General features: G+C 42.0%; 1 protein-coding gene across 3 annotated transcripts in view; it reads left to right on the forward strand.

The window, feature by feature from the left end:
- AK4 (adenylate kinase 4) overlaps nucleotides 1-20,969 on the forward strand; it is a 50,288-nt gene that overhangs the window by 15,207 nt on the left and 14,112 nt on the right. For all 3 annotated transcript variants that reach the window (XM_061633338.1, XM_061633339.1, XM_061633340.1), the window contains exon 3: nucleotides 19,079-19,198. In XM_061633338.1, the coding sequence (XP_061489322.1) occupies nucleotides 19,079-19,198 (120 nt within the window). The remainder of the gene's footprint in view (nucleotides 1-19,078; nucleotides 19,199-20,969) is intronic.

Consider the following 20,969-nt stretch of genomic DNA (forward strand, 5'->3'; position numbering starts at 1 on the left):
CCCTGAGCCCCTGCTGGGAGGAAGGGCGGGATATAAATCAAACAATAAATAAATAAATAAATACAGTTTCTGTAGCCTTGATTTATATTAGACAGAGCTCTGAAAGGTGGAATCAAAATATTGGCATATAAGAATGTATGTTATATCACTATTTTTAAAGCAGCCCTGAAATGTTTTTATTGCATCCATTATAGCTGAGGGTCTTGTCATAAACTGATTAGCTGAATGAGATTGACCACCTTGGTCATGAAGGATCTTCTTTTGTTCTTCTGATTTATAAATTCCATTTCTGGGACTTATCTCAGAGTTCATATCCAGTATAGTTTCCTCTGGCCACCCTAAAGAGATGGCTTCGGAAGATATACTTGTAATGGCAAGTGTTTGATCAATCTCCCACCCCATTTTGTGCAACACTCTTTCCAATTCCCAAGTATTCCCTCCTCTTCAGATCAGTAACATTAAACAAGAATCTAAACATACAATGTTATAGCTGAGCTGGCCTTTGTAAGAGAATGGTTTCATTCTCTTTTTCTAACGAAAACTTTTGGGCACATTTTGCGCTGGACTCCATAGCCAGACATATTCTCAAGTTTAGTTAGGAATGGCTCAGTCTATTTCCAGTCTGTGTCACTTTCACATGCATTTATTCATAAATCCATTTTATTCCACATTAATCTGTGAATTATTTATAATAATAATAAAAATAAAAATAAACTTTATTTCTACCCCGCCCTTTTTCCAATAGGACTCAGAGCAGCTTACAACTAAAAACAACACCATTAAAACATACAGAGTATATTATTAATAAAGAATTAAACTATGAGAAAAATTAAAACCATAAAATATAACACACACAAAAATCTGCACAATTCATTTATAAATACACACTGAAATTTTATTTTTGAATATGTTTTCTCACAACATACACATTTAAAGTTTCTTTTTCTGAAGGTACGTACTTTAAAATATGTATTTTGTTCAGCATTGCAAATTGCAAAGAACTATGAAATCTCAAGGATAACTGTGTTTTGACCTTGTATATTGGTCCAGGAGGTGTGGATCAGGTCAGTTTGTATTCAAATTCACAAAGAAAACTCCTTACAAGGAGAAAATATCAAGATAGAAATATCCCATCAGTATCATTATTTGTCAGGCAGCTAGGATGTGTACAGTTTTAGAAGAGAAGATGGGTATGAAATGAACTTCCTGGGGCACACAGGTGGCTTCCTGGAATACAACTCACCAACATGCTTTTCATTGAAACCTCTAGGGCTAGATCTAATACACAGACAGTTGTAGTATTTCAAAATGTATCCAGTTAAGGTGGTTCTTTTTTTCAATGATATTTTTCCTGTGCTGTCCCTAACAAACCTGTCAAACAAATGGATTCACACTTTAGCTGGGCCTACACATTCAAAACATTTCTTCTTTTTCTTACTTATTTTATGAGGGCACTCACGGCCCTGTACATTGAGAACAAGTTGAAGACCCTTCTTTCTCCTGATGTTGAATTCATTAGCCCAAATCCTTCGTTATCACAGATTATCCATAATCTCTTTGTCATTCAAGAAAAGAGATATCTTCCTTTGGTTGCTTAATGCTCATTTTGGCTCTTAAACTGGAAGAGGTGATGGTAACTGTAAGTATGCCACCTATCTTCAGTTAAAATCCAGTAAAAATAACACCTTGCTAATAGCAACTGATTCACCAAACAAAAATGTCAGGGTTTAACCAATGTACGGTATTTCTTTTTTTCTGTATGTGTGTCCTGTTGGAAATCTGTGGTTAATGCAACACTCCTTTGCTATAGCCCTATAGAGTTCTTTCAGGGACCAGGTAAACTGGGTAATCTAAAAACATTCACAATGTCACCTGTGTCAATACGGTATACATGGTTGCATTTCTGTAGTTCAATGTAAACTGAAATTCAGTAAATGTTGCTCTTTTGCCGGCTCTTGTTTTTAGGGTTTGGGAAGCAATTTATGTATTTTGTGGGAAAATGTGATGTAGGAAAGATGTCCCACTACTTCAACTAAATGCTCCAACTTGGGACTGTAAATTTTGAAAAATGTATATTAAACGCTTTTCACTAATTTAGGCAGGCTGCCATCATGTCTTTACTTGCGAGACCTTCAGGGGTATAGTCATCCAGAGTCTCAGGGGGTCTTAGACCCCTTACCTTTCTGGGAGCTTCCATCATCCTATGAGCCGGTCAGCATGGAAGGGGACTGTGATGGCCACTGATAAGAGTCTCCTAACATGTTTCCTTGTCTTTTCTTGCAGATTGGAGCCAATTGGAGTGAAAAGAGGTGAGTTAGCTGCTGAGAGGACTCTTTTCAGTAGCTAACACTCCCTTCTTATATGCTTATTGGCTCATTAGGATGTCTGTTGTTGCGGAAGAAGGCATTACAAGGATCTCATTCTCAACTATGCAGCAAAATAATGTGTGTGTGTGTGTGTGGTGTGGGAAGTGGTGTTGCTGTGACTAGAAGGGACCCTGCACTTCTGAATTTGCCACTACGCTACTGGAGACCGTGGCACATTAGGAAGTTGATGCTTAATTTCAAGTTTAGAAACAGCTGCATTTTAAAAACTAAAATATGTTCTGATCACTGTTATAACAATAGACATGGTTTTATAAAACAATTATAGCACTGTATGCTACGTCTATGACATTTTGTCTTTTACGCCCGGGACCCCTCTCCCCCATCCCATCTGGTTCTGGACCATTAGCAAGTGTCTTCAGGGCAATGAAATGTAAAATGCCATGATAAAAGCAATGAGCTCTTGCCTCATTAAAGTTCATATGGCTTCAGAATTGCACAGAGGATTGTTGTCATAGCTTTGGGCTTTGGAAGAAGCTAGTCTTGGTAGTTGAACTCTAACCATCTTGGTGCATAATTTACTGTGGTTAGTGCTGAATTAACTACAGCACACATGCATGCTTCCTTGTTAATGAAGCATATGGCTGAATCAGTAGCCTGCTCTTGCCGCCTTCAAGGAAAACTAGAGGGTTTTATCTTGAGGATTTTGGCCTTGAGCACAATGGGCAGAGTGCAGTTGGCAAGTGAAAACGTTTCTTTTATTGGTAGAAGAATTGCCTCTGTTCCTCCACAGAGTGTACAAGAGCTATATGATGGAAAGCCCCCTTTCAGGTATCTTATGCATGTACAATGAACCACACACTTGGGTACTATTCATTGTAGTGACTGTAAAAACCCGAGCGTGCATCTGTATGTGTGGTGGGCTCTTCTGAACACTGTGTTCAGACCCTCAGCTTTTCCATGCTTCCCAAGGGTTCTCTGCATGTACAGTTTTGTGTTTGTGTGTGTGAGAGAGAGCTTCTTAGTCAGTACAACAAATGCACATTCATTGGTGGCTGATCCTGCCACCCCAATGCAATCCACCCACAAACATTTATAATTTAAATAATTGTATTAATTTTCAGAAAAAATAAATCATACATCCATTGAGAGTAAGGGGTAAACAACAGATATGTAAAATAAAATTTCCTGCACTTAATATACAAGCAAATAAATCAGGTGTTACTATTTGATCACTTTTATAAATTCCATAAATTTGGGAAAGCCTTGGGAACCTTGTTTTCATTGTCTGCTTCATTAGTATATGTAATAAAGCTCCTCCACTCTGCCACAATTTTTTTTTACATTTCTGACCTTCCCACAAACATTCATTATATGTGTATAAAAACAGCTAAAAAGAGCTCAAGGTTGTCTGTATTGCACTATGACAATAGAGATCTGGGAAAGTTGCATGAATGTAAAGATAAGGCAAAAACGTCTGTAGAATTAGAACTAGGTTCAATGGCCAAAATAAGAGCAGTGCAGTAAAACCAGGAGGACAATTTGCTAATAACCTTGGGTGCAACATATTTGCAATGGAGGCAGTTTGCATGTTTGAATCCAGTGATGAGAAAAGATGTTCATGCTATGGGAATACTTCCTTAATATGAGATAGTAAGTCTTTAATACATCCTGACCATTTCATTTAAGAACGTTCGGAAGAATGGATACAACTAAATCCTTTATTATTCTTCAAAGAGTATTCAAACCATGGAGGTAATTCTAATCCATATTAATGATTGAGAATGTCCAAGATTAAATGGTATTTTTATTCTGATTCTAATATAAAATCCCTCAGATTGTTTGAGCAGAAGGCTTGTTAAATTGTGCTTTATGGTGAAATCCTATGTACATGTACTTGGAAGTAAGTACCACTTTTAAGTTGAATGGGATGTACAAGTAAAATTGCAGCCTTGGTAACCTTGTAGGTGTTCCTCTAAACTCATGTAGTAGTGATTTTAAGGGCCATATCACACACATACATGGGCTATAATCCTATGTATACCTAACAGTTGGTCTCATTGAACTCGTAGGGATTTCTGAAGAGGCATTTATAGAACTGAGCTGTAAGATGTGTTGGTGAAAACAAAAAAGGACAAAAACAATCTTATTAATGCCTACTGAAGAAAACTGTTACATTTTTGAGGGGAGATTTAGGATTGCTAGAAATTTGCTTATGCTAAAGGATTATCCTTCATTCCATAACAATAAAGGTATATAGATCATTCCTTTACTCAACCGTGTAAACACAACACTAAGTTCATTAGTGAAAATGGAAATGGACGGCCTTCAAATCCGACTTACGGCGACCCTATGAATAGGGTTTTCATGGTAAGCGGTATTCAGAGGGGGTTTACCATTGCCTTCCTCCGAGGCTGAGAGACAGTGACTGGCCCAAGGTCACCCAGTGAGCTTCATGGCTGTGTGGGGATTTGAACCCTGCTCTCCCAGGTCATAGTCCAACACTCTAACCCAGCCTTTCCCAACCAGTGTGCCTCCAGATGTTGTTGGACCACAACTCCTATCTTTCCTGACCATTGGCAATGCTGGTTGAGGCTGATCGGAGTTGTGGTCCAACAACATCTGGAGGCTCACTGGTTGGGAAAGGCTGCTCTAACCACTACACCACACTGGCTCTTCATTAGTAAGAAAGAATAAATACCAATTGCTATTTTTTAAAAAGTGTTAAATACAAGTAAAATAAACATGTTACCTAAATAACAAGTAAAAAAAAATGCTATAAATTAGGTAATAACCCTAATTTATATAGGAAAATTTTCTTGAAATCCCATATTGCTGATAAAATGAGAACTCTTGCTTTTTATAACCAGCAGAAATAACTCATGTTACTTATCTGAATTTCAGATTTATTTGGCATAGTGGTCAAGAAAACATGGGTTGGCCTTGTATGGGGTTAGATTAGATGAAAGACTCTCTTGCTCTGTGCCAGCATGCCTGGGAAACGCCAAGAATTGTGCATCCACAAATTGCTTTAATTCACGGCTATCGTGTTAATTGTAGAGGCATACTCTTTGAATATGAAGCCTTGATTCAAGGCCTTATGGGTGGAGAGCAGATATGTTGTATTTTCCATTTTATAGAATGTAACTTTTGAAGTATGTAACTCTTAATCTTAGGATGGTGAAATTAGTTCTGATCATTATACCTTCTTTACCCAATACCATGTTGGTATTGCTAGGTCCCTCAGCTGAGCCAATGGCAGGGGGTGGACATTAATGCCACCCTTACTCTGGCCACACAACACAAGTGGCTGAATCATGCAGGAAGTGTGTTCATTTTTCACCTTCCTATTATACAGCCACAAGAGTGGCTGTATACTATAGTCAGCATGGATTTTTCGCTTTCCACAATGTTAAATTAAAAATATCTCCTGTGCCATTCTGATGATTCCCATAAACTCGTTTCAGAACAAAACCTTAGAAAACTGATTGTCCTGACCTCAGAAACACTTGCTTAACAACTCTCTAAATTTTCATGGCGATACACAAAACAGTCAGAGAGAATTGAGAGTTCAAAGTATAAAAAGAGAAAAACCAGACCCTTTTGGACTTTTTTCTGTCAGGAGTTCTCATAATTTGTTGAAATTAATTAAAAATCAGGCATGTTCACAGAGTACCTATAATCCTTTTACTGACCTTGACCCATACTCTGACCTTCATCTTCTGCAGATTAAAAGTTTTTTTTAAATGCCTGGCTGATTTTTAATTAATTTAAGAATTTTAGCATTGAACTCAATTATAAGCCCGGACATGCTCAGTAAGAATAATCTGTCAGTGTTCTAAAAGCCAGACTCGCAGCTGCTGGGCTTACCCAATCAGGGAGCCAGATTTTTATTTCACTTTAGACAGTCATGGCTTCCCCCAAAGAATCTTGGGAAGTGCAGTTTGTGAAGGGTACTGAGACTCCTTTTCCCCTGACAGAGTTCCAGTGGCCAGAGTGGTTTTATAGTCAGCTGCTCTGATTGAAGCTCTGTGAGGGGAACAGAGCATCTCCTAGCAACTCTCAGCACCCTGAGAGTTACCCTCAGTTACCAAATTCTTCCAAGCTACACAGGAAGTGGATTGGACTGTGAAACACCAACCCAAACTGTTTGCATTTTTACAAATTTGTAGGGCAGTACAATATCTCAGAGAGGAGGTCGGGTCTCTTGCTCTCCTGGTGCATTGATTATGGCTGCCCAATTTCCCTGCTTTTTAAAGTTTGACAGAAATATCTGTTGGCTATAGGTATGTTCTTAAACCACAAGGTTTTTTGTCTATTAATGAATTACTATTCAAGCCATGGATGAGACCAGAACTGCTTTTTTATGCCTGTTCCTGTCCTCTGCTTCTGCACAGTGTCTGTTGCCATCAAGCCCAGAAAGCAGCTAAGGAATAGTTCACTTCCTCCACCCTGCAGCTCCTGAGTGCTTTGATCCCAAAGTCAGTTCTTAAAATGTGCATTTGGCTTCTCTCGCATGGAATTGAATGGTTTCCATTTTATGCTACTTTTAGGCAATGATGAAAAGGAGTAGGTGCCTTTTTAATGACAATAAAAGGTGCATGATAATTTGTGAATCCTTTATTTTTGTTGCGTGGCTTTTCATGTGTGTGTACGTGTGCGCATGCATGAAGGTACCATTTGGATGCTTTAACTAAGCAGACAGATCCCACCCCAAATAAAGACACTGACGTTTCAAAACCAATCCTGAGTCTGTGTATGCAGAGTTGTACAAACCAGCTAACACTAGCAACTGTATTGGGGAGAGGCTCGTCCTAGCAACAGTGCATCAGCTTTTAGTTAAGCTTTTTTTTTTTTTTTAAAAAGCAAATGGAAAGGTGTTATTACAGGTCATCTGCAACAGTTTGTTGCATAACCTGTTTTTCTAGTTAAATTCAAGAATCTTAATCAAGGTCGTATGGAGGTTGTCAATGAAAAGTGAGGAGGTTGTCAATGTGTATATATGCAGTAATCTCTTCAGTAAAAATCACAGTTGTTCTTCAGTGACAATTGTGTGCACACAAATCACTTCATCTGATCTAAACTGACTTTAGTAAAATATCCTATTTATTTTAACCAGTGAGTCATCGTTTGCAGCTCAGTGAAATGAGCGTGATGTGTCATTTTTGTCATAAATCTGATGGCCTGGAATGTGCTATATCCAACTTTATGCTCTCTTGAAAAAAAATGTTTTCAGGATACCTCATGAAAAGAAATATCCATTAGGTATATTTAAGAGCAGTCCTAGCAATGAAGATATGATTTCTCAGTTCCTAAACTTTGGCATACTTTTCATCACTAGCAATGTTAATGATTTGTGGATCTCTTTTCTCCATTTGCTTGGCATAGTTACTTGTTCCATCTAAAGGGCTTGGTGTTAAGTTCCATATTAAAAAGGGAACTTTCCTATATCACTAGTTCATAGTGGTTTTTAGCTGCTTTTGCCCCAGATCTATTTTGAAACTGCTTCATATGTCGCAAAATTGTCCTGAATATCAACCCTTGTTGGTGGCAGATCTTGGACTAAATTTTATTTTGCTTATACTTATAAGAGTGATCTTCACAAAAAAATTGATTCTGATTCACAGTAATATAGCAATTGAAAATAATAACAGAGATATGAGCAGCAGATGCAAGCTCACAGGTGTGTCATATTTTTAAAAGTTTCCACCTGGTTCCTAAAAGGTGCCAGGTGAGCATCCTTTGGGGGGGCAAACTGGGGCAACACATCCAAAAAGCCTCCTCCCTAGTTGATAGCCACCTCATCTCCAAAGGAAAAGGCATTTGGAGAAGGGCATCGGCAGATAATCTTAAAGTGCAGACAGGCTGATGTGGAAATCATTGCTCCTTCAGTTACCTGGCTCCCAAGCCATTTAAGGCTTTGAAGGCAAACACCAGCAGTAAACTTGGTTTTAGAAATGAACAGGCAGCAGTTCTTCTAATACTTGGCAAGCTGTGATCCAAATGAACGGTACCAGTTTAACTTCCAGCAGCTTTGTTCTGCAGCAGAAAAATGTGGTTGAATTTTTTTAGAAAGACATCATTAATAACTTCCATTCGTTTAGTACATAGAATTACATTTTGCAGATGCACAAGTATTGGTTAAAAAGCAGTGTCTATGAAAAATGATGGCCACTTGGAAGAGTTGATATACGGCTTACACTGCATATACTTTAACCATAAACTGATCTGTCCCTGGCAGCTCAATGGTATAGCATAGAGGTATTCAGGGTTCACCGTGCTGGAGTGGCCGTGTTAATAGCCTTTTTCACTGCACCATTCCAAGATGGGGGCACCAGCCATGGGACCTGGAATATGAACACCATACCCAGGAGCATTCAGGAATCCCCTAGATTCCATAAGTCTCTGTGTATAGCGCATCCTAACTGGTCCTCTATTCCTGCAGGGAGATGCAGCTGTTGTCAGTCCAGACCTTACCAATAGATAAGGTATCCCTCATTCACAATTTAATTGTGGATGAGGCAGCCAATCTGGCATGTATAACGGAGACCTGGGTGGGTGAGCAGGGAGGAGTTAGTCTCTCACAGCTATGCCCGCCAGGGTACCTGGTTCAGCATCCGGGTAGACCTGAGGGTCGGGGAGGGAGGTTGCTGTGGTCTATAGGAGCTTGATCTCCCTCTGCAAGCATCCTGTCCATGTGACGACTGGTCTGGAGTGTTTGCACCTTGTGTTGGGTCAGAGGGACAGACTGGGGATTCTGTTGGTATACTGCCCACCCTGCTGCCCAACAAATGCCCTAGCTGAGCTGACTGAGGTGGTCTTGGGTGTACTGTTGAAATCCCCCAGACTGTTGGTTCTGGGGGATATCAACATCCATGCCGAGGCCACCTTATCTGAGGCAGTTCAGGATTTCATGGTCTTCATGACAGCCATGGGACTGTCCCAATATGCCATTGGCCCAACACATGTAGCAGGGCATACTCTAGACTTGGTTTTTGCAACTGGACATGGAGTTGGTGATCTGAATGTGGGGGGCCTTACATCAGTCCCTTTGTCATGGACAGACCATTGCTTACTGAAGTTTAGACTTACAGCAGCTTTTCCCTTTTGCAAGGGTGGGGGACCTATTAAGTTGGCCCGCCCCCAGAGACTAATGGATCTGGATGGTTTCCAAAGGGCTCTGGGGAGTTTTCCGGCTGATAGGGCTGGCACTCCTGTCGAAACCCTGGTTGAACTGTGGAATACAGAAATGACCCGGGCGGTTGACACAATTGCTCCTGAGCACCCTCTCCTGTATAGAACTCATACGGCTCCATGGTATACCCCAGAGCTGAGAGTGATGAAACAACATAGGAGACGGCTTGAGTGCAGATGGAGACGAACTCCTGGTGGATGCAATTGTTGTTGTTGTTGTTGTTATGTGCCTTCAAGTCGATTACGACTTATGGTGACCCTATGAATCAGCGACTTCCAAGAGCATCTGTCATGAACCACCCTGTTCAGATCTTGTAAGTTCAGGTCTGTGGCTTCCTTTATGGAATCAATCCATCTCTTGTTTGGCCTTCCTCTTTTTCTACTCCCTGCTGTTTTCCCCAACATTATGGGCTTTTCTAGTGAATCCTGTCTTCTCGTTATGTGTCCAAAGTATGATAACCTCAGTTTCATCATTGTAGCTTCTAGTGACAGTTCTGGTTTGATTTGTTCTAACACCCAATTATTTGTCTTTTTCGCAGTCCATGGTATGTGCAAAGCTCTGCTCCAGCACTACATTTCAAATGAGTTGATTTTTCTCTTATCCGCCTTTTTCACTGTCCAACTTTCACATCCATACATAGAGATTGGGAATACCATGGTCTGAAGCTTAATCCTGATAAGACCGAGGTGCTGCTTGTGGGTGACAGGGGAAGGTTGGGTGTTGTTGACCTGAGGCTTAATGGGGTGAGTTTACCCCTGAAGGATCAGGTCCACAGCCTTGGGGTTGTTCTTGATTCCAAGCTGTCCATGGAGGCGCAGATTTCGGCAGTGAGCCGGGCAGCCTGGTATAAACTACACCTCATACGGAGGCTGCAACCCTACCTCCCTATTCATCAGCTCCCACTGGTAGTACATGCCCTGGTCACCTCTCGATTAGACTACTGCAATGCGCTCTACGTGGGGTTACCCTTGAAAACGGTCCGGAAACTACAATTGGTGCAGAATGCGGCGGCTCGGTTGCTTACAAACAGCCGCCGCCGCGATCACATCACACCAGTGTTATTTCATCTACATTGGCTTCCAGTTGTTTTCCGGGCCCAATTCAAGGTTTTGGTGTTAACCTTTAAATCCCTATACGGTCTCGGCCCAGTTTACCTGAAGGAGCACCTCCAGTACCACCAATTAAGCCGCCCGACTAGATCAGCCACACAGGGCCTTCTCTCCGTCCCACCAACGAAAACAGCTAGGTTGGTGGGGACTAGAGAGAGGGCATTTTCAGTGGCGGCCCCCACTCTCTGGAACTCCCTCCCATTTGATCTTCGCCATGCCCCTTCCCCGGATACATTTCGCCGAGCCTTAAAAACTTGGCTCTTTGGACAGGCCTTTGGGATCTCCGGGGTGGGCTAATTTTTCTGTGATTGTTTATTGTTTCTGTGAAAATTATTTACTGATTGCCCTACATAGTTTTATGCCTGCATTAGTGTTGACTGCATTGTATTTTATTCTGTAATTATATTGTATTTTATTGAATTTTAATATGTACGTCGCCTAGAGTGGCTTCGGCCAGATAGGCGACACAAAAATTAAATTTATTATTATTATTATTATTATTATTAATGATCCTGACTTAGTGTTCGGTGATACATCATTGCATTTGAGGACCTTTTCTAGTTCTCTCACAGCTACCCTACCCAGTCCTAGTCACTGGTAAGTGCCTATGGTAAGCTGTATTTAGGGGCAGTGAGGGCAGCAAAAATAAAATAAAATTTGCTGCCACTTTCAAGTTATCAATCTGCCGCCCAGTGGAGCTCTTCAGAATTGTCCAGGGACTATTACATGCTGGCCCCAAGGACATGGTAGACCCATCTGAGGCCTGCTGTCATGAATTTGCTAGGCACTTCCAGGATAAAATCTTTAGCATCCGCCAGGACTTAGACTCCAGTGTTATAGCAGGTGAATCAATCAAGGTATCCAGAGCACAGCCTTGTCCCAATTTCTTGGATGAGTTTCAGTTGGTACAGCTTGAAGACATTGATAAGGTGCTTGGACAGGTTTGTGCAACCACTTCTGTGCTGGATCCTTGCCCTTCTTGGCTAATAAAAGCTAGCAGGGATGGAACAGCGGGCTGGGCCAGGGAAGTGATTAATGCCTCTCTGCAAGAGGGGGTGGTCTCTGGCTGCCTGAAAGAGGCGGTAGTGAGACCACTCCTAAAGAGACCCTCCTTGGACCCAGAAAATCTTAACTATAGGCTGGTAGCAAATCTTCCATTCCTGGGCAAGGTCCTTGAATGAGTGGTGGCAGGTCAGCTCCAGACATTCTTGGATGAGACTGATTGATCCATTTCAGTCGGGTTTCAGGCCTGGTTTTCGCACGGAAACAGCTTTGATTGCCCTGTATGATGACCTCTGTTGGGAGAGAGACAGGGGGAGTGTGACTCTGTTGATTCTCCTTGATCTCTCAGCGGCTTTCGATGCCATCAACCGTGGTATCCTTCTGGGATGACTGGCTGAGTTGGGAGTGGGAGGTACCGCATGGCAGTGGTTCTGCTCCTACTTGGCGGGTCGGCTCCAGAAGGTGGTGCTTGGGGAGCATTGCTTGGCACCCTGGACTCTCCAGTATGGGGTTCCACAGGGGTCAGTTCTGTCCCCCATGCTGTTCAGCATCTACATGAAACCGTTGGGTGCGGTCATCCGGAGCTTTGGAGTGCGCTTCCATCAGTATGCTGATGACACACAGCTCTATTTCTCCTTTTCATCTTCTTCAGGTGAGGCTGTCAATGTGCTGAACCGGTGTCTGGCTGCGACAATGGACTGGATGAGGGCTAATAAACTGAGGCTCAATCCAGACAAGACTGAGATGCTGCTAGTGGGTGGTTTTTCTGACCGGATGGTGGATGTTCAACCTGGCCTGGCTGGGGTTGCACTCCCCCTGAAGGAGCAGGTTCGTAGCTTAGGGGTTCTCCTAGCGTGGCCTCCCACACCCCCACCTACCTGTTTTCTGTCTTTTACTATTGCCATTAACCAAGATGGTGGCTGCGGTTTCCCTAAGGGGATGAAGCCTCCGCCACCATCTTTGTTGATGGCACGCGTGCATGCTATGCATGCACATCTTTGCCATCAACTAAGATGGCGGCAGGGGCTTCAGTACCTGAGGAAAACCGCGGCCGCCATCTTCATTAAGGGCAATACTAAAAGGCAGGAGACAGGTAAGTAGGGGGTGTGGGGAGGCCGCGGATCGCCATGGACCGCAGAAGGGGAGCGGAGGGGCCACTGAGGGGCCCCCTCTTACCCTGTAACTCCAGGGGCCCTCGGGCCAGTGCTCCACCTGGCTGCCCTTTAGAACCGGTCCTGGGGTTGCCTTTGAAGATGGTTTGGAAACTGCAGCTTGTGCAAAATGCAGCGGCGAGATTGGTAACAGGGACCAGACAGTTCAAACATATAAAACCGATTCTGGCCCACTTGCATTGGCTGCCTGTATGTTTCTGAGCTCGAGTCAAAGTGCTGGTTTTAACCTCTAAAGCCTTACGCGGCTTGGGACCACAATATCTGATGGAACGCCTCTCCTGACACAAACCCACCTGTACACTACGCTCAACATCAAAGGTCCTCCTCCAGGTGCCTACTCTGAGGGAAGCTGGGAGTGTGGCAACAAGGGAGAGGGCCTTCTCAGTGGTGGCTCCCAAATTATGGAATGATCTTTTTGACAAGTTGCATCTGGCGCCAACACTGTTATTTTTTGGTGCCAGGTCAAGACTTTCCTCTTCTCCCAGGCATTTTAGCATGTGTTTTTAAATTGTTTTTTTTAAGTGTTTTTAAATCTGTATATTTGTTTTTAATGTTTTTAATTGTTGTAAACCACCCAGAGAGCTTCAGCTATGGGGCGGTATACTACTACTACTACTACTAATACTAATAATAATAATAAACAGGCAGGGTAGCTATCATCCTTCCTCTGAATCATTAACCAGCTACTTGATAGGAGGAAAAAAACAGATCTAGAGTATGACCTGCCTCATATGCTAGGCCAGTGATGTGTTGAGACAGCCCAGTGGCTATCAGTGGTAGTCATGAAGTTCCAAGTTAGCCCAGCCAAGGCTATTTGGCTGGTAAAATGAAATTTTCTAGAACTAACATCCTGGGATTATCCAACATCATCCAGAAACCACCTCTACCAGCTCAAGGAGGAAGATATCTGAACACCACAGTAGATGGTACACCAGCAGACTCTCCAGTTTGTCTCACTAGCGCATCACCACATGATGTATGCATACCACTTGCTGACAGCTGTGTCAAATGAAGGTTTGCATGTATGAAACGGACATTAGAGATCTGATAGCATGCATACCACCTCTAAGCCAATGCTTTTCAGTGGAGATGGTGAATGTGTTCTATGTATATGCATTAAGGCTCCAGCTTTTCTCAACCAGTGTGCTTCCAGATGTTGTTGGACCACAACTCCCATCAGCCTCAGCCAGCATTGCCAATGGCTGAGGCTGATGGGAGTTGTGGTCCAACAACATCTGGAGGCACACCGGTTGGGAAAGGCTGAATTAAGCAATGATATTCTCTCCTTTTATAGTTCTGAATGTTGCTATGATGAATAGTAATTGGAATTGATAACCGTCCAATACTTTATAGGTTCAGGCAAGCAAACCTCAGAGCTGCCTTGATGGAGATTTTCTCCTATTAACCATATAGGGCTATAGAGCTGGATTCATATCCTTGTGCTATGTATTCATAGTAAAAAGCCTGCGGTCTCCTGCCCTGTCTGTTTTGAGTTTGAACTACTTCCCTTGACAGCTTTCTCTGCTTACAGCTGCTGAATTCAGTTTTTCTGGCTAGCATATAGCATGTATTGTCTCTGACATCAAAGCTTATGTTCTTTAGCAAACAGCAATGCTAGCTAGAGTTTGTTCTAGCTGCTGTTGTAGAAACGATTGTTGTAAAGAAACCGAAAAGCGTTCCTTGTGTCATATACTAATAAAAGAATATATAGGAAAAACGTAGAATTGTTCCCCTAAAAGTAGTCTTTCACCTACTAAAAGAACTGAGGACTTTTCCACTACATTCTTGGGTTAATATTTAAAGATACTGTACAGCAAAAAGCGTTGTCAAGGTGTGTTGCTCAGTAGGTATGACATTTGTTTCCTGAACTTTGTAAAATAGGGTCTGCTAAAGGAACTTTGAATTGACTTAAAGGTTACTTCATCTTTAGGCATCTGAATACAGATGGAACATGCTGTATACATTACTGAATGGCTTGTAATGTATATGGAATGGCTAAAATGTAACTTGTTGAAAACTTACTTGAGTTGTATTTTAATACCATGGGATAAATGTGCTTGGACTGTAAAAAAATATATAGCTAATTTCTCTGGAATTGAAATCTTCTGAATAAACTAATGAAGATTATTATTATTAGTATTTATTTAATAGCTTTCCTTGCAAAAATGACCCAACTCACAAAGCGCCTTCTATATTATCTGAAGTCTCCGTCAACTTATACCTGTTTCTGTGTTAGCCTTCCATAAAGAGAGAAACTAGTCAGGAAACCTGAAGACTCCAGAACATAAGATGATTTATTTAAAGCGTTTTCACCTCCTCTTTAATTGAAGTTCCAGAATGGCTTAGAAGGATCAGTGGTGAGACAGTTCCTGTTCTCAGGCTTACACTCTACAAGGCGTAACACAAGGAAAGAGGGGCAGGGAGTAAGGAAGAAAAGGTCAAGCTCAGACACGGGTTCTTAAGTTACCTTCCTTATAACGACCAGATGGGATGGAAACAGTTCAGGTAGCCTGGAATGGTTGCTGGTAGGACCTCTCCCATCATCCTTAGCTTCGCCGATGGCCAAAGGATGATGGAAGTTCTAGTTGAACAACATCTAGGACCCAAGACTGAAGAACAGTGTTCTAGGTGATAGTTGATGGAGGGCCAAAGGAAGCTGGTCTCCTAGCAGAAGGTTTCTCTTCCTCTGCTCTGCAGCCTGATAAAATAGCTGTTTCTCCCCAGCTGTCACTTAGCGGAAAAGGTAGATGGTTGCTCAGTAGAGGCAACAGAGGCAATAGTTGGCCTTTTTGAAAAACTGTATTTTTAATAGTCTTTATTGGACAGTTTTTATTTGTTGTAAACCACTTTGGTGTTTTTTTTAAAATGAATAACAATATACAAATATGCTTATAAATAAATAAAATAAACATATCCCACCTTTGTAATCTCTACGTCAGGGGAAAGGAAAGCTTTATCAGCCCTAGGGCCACATCCCTTTCAGGCAACCTTCTGAGGGCCACATACCAGTGGTGGGTGGGGCCAGAGGCAAAAGTGGGCAGAGCAACAAATGTAAACTTGCACAGTAGGCTAGTTTCTGTGCACACTTACATACTCCCCTCTATCTCCATCCAGGCAAGAAAAGGCATTATCAGAGTTCAAGGACACATTACAGCTAGGCAAAAGTATGTGTGTGTGTGTGCGCTAAGAGCCAGAGCGATGGGCATGAAGGGCCCCATTTGAGTGCTGGACCTCCCCCACTCTTGCTCTTGGTTCTGGTTCAAGCAACTAGGTAGCTTCTGCTCTAGTGACCTATATGTCAGATGAACGAGAGCACTAGGAGATTAGGGTACACGCTACTCTACCTATCATCCTTATTTATTAATGTTCTCCATTTGGAGCTCTAGCCCCTTTTAACTGTCAGCCACTGGCACTGCTATTGTATGTGACTGTTAATAGGAATTCAGGAGACCAGTATGTAGCAGGAGATGCTTAACAGATGCATCCAGAATAGCAGGAGGTAGGATTCTTTGCTCTTGAAAGGACAGAAACTTACCAGCTCTTTCTGACAGCCGCATGACAGGCAAAGATACAACAGACCTTGTAGTGGAGGAACATATCTGTTGAATTTTAGCCTGTCATACATGTGATGACAGGACCATAGCTCAATGGCAGAGCCTCTGCTTTGCATGCGGAAGTCTCAGGTTCAATCCCTGGTATCTCCGGGTAGGGCTGGAAGTGTCACCTGTCTGGAACAAGGGAACCACTGCCAGTTAATGTAGATAATGTTGAGTTAGAGCGACCAATGGCCTGCCTAAGAAGGAAGGGCCCCACCATAAGTAGAGAGTTTCTGGTAGGGAAGGAAAAGTGGATCTGAGATTGGGGGGGGGGGTTCTTGTAGCCTCCTACTTAATAATGTGTTACATAACAGGTTTTAGTGTCATGGGGAAAAGATATTCCATTGAAAAGCCCTGGCATGGAAGACTGAGGCAAAATAAAATAAAGGTCCTCAAGAATGATGGCTGGGCATCTGTTGGTTTTGTTTCCTTCTCTGAACTCTAATCTCATTTTACCAGCTGCCCGACTGCTGCTATTCCTCTGACAGGCAGTTGAGATGATAACATACTTGCTTTGGGTCTTGGATAAATCAGGATACTTGCTTTTGTGGAAAACTACTCAGAGATGTACTATAATTGTATCTTGCTTTAAATATTGCTTTTCAATTAAAAGCAAAGCTTGTGATGTCACCACCACATAAGCTATCAAAATGCAACTTTTTAAATGCATTCTGTGTACTGCCAAGGATCTAGAAAACTTCCAAATTTTACTTTAGTAATGTTCAGATAGGAATAGCTTACTGAAAAGCTCTTTAGAGTACTAGTAGCAGTTTGTTTCATTTGTACAAAATGAGGGGGAAAGTGTTTGGTGTTCAATTTGCTTTTATTTTAAAGGAAAAAATCAGTGTTCTCAACTCTTTCAAGTTTAGTTCACATTTTTGCTCAAAATAAAAATGAAATGAAAGATACATGTTGTTACACACTCAGACTACTGAATGCCTGGTTTTTTTTAAAAAAGCTTCGTTTATTTTGTTTTGTAAGTTGCCCCACCAGATAAGCTTCCTGTTGCTCATTGTTTCCTTTTTTCTCCCTCCCCCCTCTATTTTTGTTAACATCACTCTAAAGCTTCTAACTGGAATCTTCCTTATCAGAATTGTGGGGAAAGATAGCAACCCATCTCCTAGAAATGAAGGCTGTAATTCTGAGTGCATTTACTAGGAGTAATTCCCATTCAATGCTGTGGGATATACTTCTACTTAAACATGCCTTGGATTGTACTTGAAATATAGCTCGGTATGTTAATAAACAAAGAAATAATTATGATGTATAGTTAGAGGTTGTAGATCTTATCCTGGAAGAGGTTGTCAAGGAAAGTGGCCCGTATTCTATGTCCCCCTGCTTCCTCTTCCTAGACCAGGGTGGCCAACCTGTGGCCCTCCAGATGTTGTTGGACTCTAGCTTTCATCAGCCTCAGTCAGGATGGCCAATGGTCAAGGATGATGGGACTTGTAATGCAACAACATCTGGAGGGCCACAGGTTGGACTCCCCATCCTAGACCTTCAGTTCCCGACCCATACTTCCCTGGGATCTTCTTTCCACAGCCACTTCTGCATTATGCCTTTCCTGTTTATTTGCTGAGCATTAGGTTCTTATTCCAGGGTATATTCTGATGATGCTTGTAATGCCACTCTTCTCAACCTGGCATCCATGCAATTGCCTCCCTTACGGCTGCAGATATATATGAAAGATAGATTGGACATGGGGAACCTCCGTTAGCACCCTTAAGGCTGCAGAATTGACCTTTGGCCTGCCAGATGTCAGATGGCGAAGCTGAAGTCCATGCCATTTTGACGTTAGCAACTTAATGATTCCTCTAACTTGGCAGATAGTATTGGGATTTGGCATTATGCTAATGAGATGAGAGGTGTAGTGCTATCTGACTGGCAATTTCAAAAGGCATGGAAACCTGAGTGCCCAGTCAGTCATCCTTTGGCTTTCTCCCTTGTTGTTAATAGGGGCAGAGACGTTTGGGGGCTATTGCTTGGGGTAGCTGATAATGGGGGTTCCAAACATTATAGATTTCTTTGTCTCTCTTCTCTTCCCTTAGGCATTCTGTTTTGTACCTCTCTTTTCTGAATTGATGAAGCACTTCAGGGAGAAGGAAATGAGTCCATCAGAATCCACACAGAACATTATCTCTCTCTTTATATATTGCTTATATACCCAATCGATCACTGCACTCTGCAGGCGAGGGCTGTGACGTCCTTCCCTGGTTCTACCTTATCTTATCAGAAGGTCTGTTCTGCACAACATAGGAAAAGGACCTTTAGTGTTGTGGTACCACCCCTTTGGAATTTCCTTCCCTTAAATATTAGACAGGCGCCATCTTTGTTATCTTTTCTGTGCCTACTGAAGACCTTCCTCTTTCAACAAACCTTTCAAGTGGAGACCTTATCCCAGTCTGTGTCTGTGTTGGAATTGCTTTTTAATATGTTTTTAAAACTTTTAAAAATGTTTTTAAAGATGCTTTGTTTTAATATGTTTGTAAGGATGTTTTGTTTTGATATATTTTAAATCCTGTTTTTATGACGTTTTAAGAGTGTTTTTAGTGCTTTTGTTTGCCATCCTGGGCTCCTACTGGGAGGAAGGGCGGGATATAAATCTAATAAATAAATAATATCTATCCTAGCAGAATGATCACGGATTTTTTGTGTCTTTCTCCTCCCCCGCCCCCAACAGATGTCGGTATATTGGCAAAGCAGTTTCTGGAGAGAGGCCTTTTGGTGCCAGATCATGTGTTCACACGTGTAATGATAACAGAACTGGAAAAGATGCAGACCCAGCCTTGGTTACTTGATGGTAAGTTCTTTTTACTTATTTATTTTAAGTTGGAGAAACAATTTTGTACTCTTCTCCTTCTACGGCCTCTTTTAAATTTGATTTAAATAACATGCTATTTGTGGAAAAGTAATGCAACATGTAAACAGTCAAGAGACTATACTGAGCCTTTCCAATATTTTTAGCAACTGGTGGTGGAATGGGCAGGCAAGTGAAAACATGTTGAGAGCTTCTAAGGACAGAGAATTCATAGTTCAACCTTTGGCAACTATGATTCGGAACCCTGAATTGAAAGGGTGAAAAATACATGGGTTCCTCTCACAATGATGCATTTATTATTGAGACTGAAGAAAGGTGACTACAGTCCAAGCCATCGTGGCTTGGCTAAGTATAGTTACTTGCTTCAACTGTTCCTTTGGTGAAGGAATTGGGAGATTATTGACTGTGCCTAGAGCAGTGCATCCTGCAATTGACTAATATTGGTTCAAGGTCAGCACAAATTGTTTTCCATAAAGAAAACTGGTTCTCCCTTCCCCCAAAAAATATTAATACAAGAAGACTGGAATAGTCTTTCAGAAAAAGAAAGATGATGATAATACTGTGGGAGGTACATAATGCCTTCTACTTGATATCCTATATTAGTGTGTTGCCCACAGGACTCATTGCTCCCACCAGTAGGTACCCGCAAAAGATCTTGGTAAATATCTCCTTAAAAATCCACAGTGCATGAGAGGCAGTTTTCTTTTCCTGCTCTGCTCCTGTTTGTATTGGCTCAGCCTCTCCTACAATGGACATTGCTTGATGTGTTTTTCTGCTCTTTCAGATGCAGCAGCCATTTTGTACTTATGCCACACCCCCATGGGAGCCATTTTGTGACTGGCACTTGCGGCACATTCTCAAAATTCCAAATGTGCCCACTAGCCAAAAAAAGTTGGCAACCCCTGCTATGTCAGCATCCTGTGTTAGATTATTTCTCACCTTCCAGTTCTCTGGCCAATGAGTGCAAAAGCACTAGGCACATATTTTATAACATATAAGGTGGGGATTTTATTAATATTTAATGGGTAGGATCGCCCACTAGCATAAGGGGGTGTAGCAGGGGTTCTCTTTTGTCCCTGCAGCCTCCTGCACAGGTTTGGGCAGGCTTACGTTCGAGAACATGGTCTTTCAGGAAACTCTGCCCCAAGCCATTAAGGAATTTAAAGGCAAGTGCCAACACGTTGTGCCTGGAAAGCAGTAGCGCTTTCTGTGTTGTTTCAATATGGTCTTGACCTTCTGGCATGAAATTGTGCAGTGGTTGAAAAATACAAGTTTTAGCTTGTTTACCGGCCCAAAATTGTTTACTGGGCCCAATTCAAGGTGTTGGTCTTGACCTTTAAAGCCCTATATGGTTTCGGCCCAGTTTATCTGAAGGAGCACCTCCAGCATCACCAATTATGCCGCCTGACAAGATCAGCCACACAAGACCTTCTCTCGGTTCCACCAACTAAAACAGCAAGGTTGGTATGGACCAGAGAGAGGGCATTTTCAGTTGTGGCCCCCACCCTCTGGAATTCCCTCCCGTTTGATCTTCGTCATGCCCCCTCCTTAATTGGTTTCCGCCGAGCCTTGAAGACCTGGCTATTCAGGCAGGCCTATGGGATTTCTGGGATGGGTTAGTTGTTAACGTGTTATTAACTGGAAGAGTGGGTTAGATGATGATGGTCTTATCTATTTTATATTGTATTTTATTGTATTGGTGTACGTCGCCTAGAGTGGTCGTTGGTTCGGCCAGATAGGCGACTCAGAAATA

This window comes from Rhineura floridana, chromosome 6 (assembly GCF_030035675.1).
Source record: "Rhineura floridana isolate rRhiFlo1 chromosome 6, rRhiFlo1.hap2, whole genome shotgun sequence".
Classification (NCBI taxonomy): domain Eukaryota; kingdom Metazoa; phylum Chordata; class Lepidosauria; order Squamata; family Rhineuridae; genus Rhineura; species Rhineura floridana.